This window comes from Rhynchophorus ferrugineus, unplaced genomic scaffold, assembly GCF_030347505.1.
Source record: "Rhynchophorus ferrugineus isolate W39M unplaced genomic scaffold, kcgeb_rfMv2 rfM9, whole genome shotgun sequence".
In the NCBI taxonomy this organism is placed as follows: Eukaryota; Metazoa; Arthropoda; class Insecta; order Coleoptera; family Curculionidae; genus Rhynchophorus; species Rhynchophorus ferrugineus.
This window is the reverse complement of record NW_027472588.1, coordinates 35,328,951-35,331,048: the sequence shown is the minus strand read 5'-3', so window position 1 is coordinate 35,331,048 and position 2,098 is coordinate 35,328,951. Positions and strand designations below refer to the sequence as shown.

Below are 2,098 nucleotides of genomic sequence, written 5' to 3'. Positions count from 1 at the left end.
AATAGTTTGTTTGACATTATCAAGCACATGTCCTCAATTGAAATCAATGCTTCATTGTAAATTTCTTCACTGATTTGTATATTTGGATTTCCCATTCTATTCCGTATTTGATACAAAATATCATCACACATATAATCTTTGTACTTCATCCACAAATCAATTGGGTTTGATGGGAAGCATGTAGATATGATTATAGAAAACAATGTTCGTATTTGATGAGTGTGTGATGATATTACAGCATCATTGAGAGTTTGATCCCAATGAGCGTCATTTTCAAACAATTGCAAACGTTGACAGGCTTCTCTGTAGGATCCACACAATTCACCATCAACAGTTCGTAACTGTTGGAATGATGTTGGGCCACGTACATTGACTAATAGCAGTCGTAAATAAAAACATTCATCATTGCTTGGATGTACTGAATAAATCCGGCCAATCGCATCGGTGGAATATACATCTGTATATCCTGGAACTGGTTTTCCTTGTTTCCGTCGTATAAATCTCCTTGAGGATTGATTCCAGGTATAATATTTTGGCATTTCAGAATATAGCAATGTTTGTGCGAAATCATCGTTTTGGCATGTCTCAAAAAAACTGGTTAATGTAGTAGATGGTGGCTGAGCAGCTTTTTGTACTGCGTTCTGTGCTGTAAAATACACTCTTTGTCCATTTTCTAAATGCACAGCTAAGTTAGATTAAAGATTTCAACTTTTGTCTAAAGACTCTGGCTGTAATATCATGACGATCAATGGATGATTTCCCAGGTAATAACTCCTGCTTAATTTCTATCCATTGCGGATTGCATGTAAATGTGATGAACAAATCTGCTGTACCATAATGACGAACATACGACATGGCATCTTGAGCATATTCGTGCATATGCCGAGGGCTTCCGATGTATGTTGCTGGAAGAATAGTCATCCGACCGACATTCTGTGCATTTCCATCAGTATTAATCGCATCTCGAAGGTGAATATACTCTTCAGATCGGAGTTTGGTTTGATTCAACCTGATGAATGTTAATCTCTCCGTTTCAATTTTAACATACATGTCATCAACATATTTGTGATATAATCGCCGACATTTCAATATGTGATTATCTGCATTTTCCCGAATCATTAGGCGGTATGAATAATAGTTCATTGAACTGACTTTTTTGTTGGTTTCAGAACCTGTAAACAGATTTTGTTTTAATAACATTCAAATATAAAATTAAAATACATAATATAGTGACTGAGATATTATCGCCATAGCTAAACTAATATTTTAGTTACCTGTAATGGGATTTATCATTTTTATTGATAAATCGTAGCCATCTTCACCTTCCAAAACTCTCCACCCGCCAAAATATAATGGGATATTGCAGTGCATCATATGAGCGGTGTGTTTCCTTTATAGGTTGTAATTGAAAATTCCGACGATGTAAAACAATATCACGGGATTCCAAGTTTTCTCCAACTACAACGATAGCAACTTCATCAATAGTTGGTGCATTAAAACGTCTTGTATGTTGACCTGCAGGTGTTTTATCAGCTCTGATTACAATTTTGTGATTATCGGATGGCATCAGATCCAGGGCAGTTTTAAACAATATAATCAATTGATTGTGTTGATGAAATAAATTTTGTAATTGTTCTACAATAGACCTTTTTACTAAATTGTTATGTGCACAACGCAGATCAATTTCTTGTGGTGAATTGCCCATAAAATAAATTTGCAGGAATTTGTTGTCGCTATCTGACACTGGTAACAGTGAACCTGCTCTGTGATATATTTGCCCTTGTATCTGTAAATAAAAAAAATATTATGGTGTGGTATAAATTAATGGATTGTCAATGATCAAACTTAAATAATATTTGATCTTAAAAAGTATATATTTAGTTTTAACTAATATCTATCAAATATAAAATATAATAAAAGTGTCACTGAAACTGAATCACCATATAATATGATGACTAAGTGATATATTTCGTAATGATTAAGAAATTGAAGATTAGTAACACATCTTAACTTTGGTGACAGAAAATTTTGTTCGCTAAAATAATTATGAGTAACTGCTATAATACATACCTTGAAAGTTGGCATAAAATTTTCCCGA

The 2,098-nt window shown here is 33.6% G+C and overlaps 1 protein-coding gene across 1 annotated transcript; it reads right to left on the bottom strand.

Annotated features, from left to right (window-relative positions):
- Positions 1–567: 567 nt before the first annotated feature.
- LOC143203259 (uncharacterized) lies at positions 568–1,306 on the bottom strand. Its single transcript, XM_076415428.1, has 2 exons — positions 1,275–1,306; positions 568–1,172 (listed from the first exon to the last, which is right to left on the bottom strand). Exons 1-2 carry the CDS (start codon positions 1,291–1,293, stop codon positions 691–693), a joined length of 501 nt encoding a protein of 166 aa, XP_076271543.1. The 5' UTR covers positions 1,294–1,306; the 3' UTR covers positions 568–690.
- Positions 1,307–2,098: the final 792 nt, after the last annotated feature.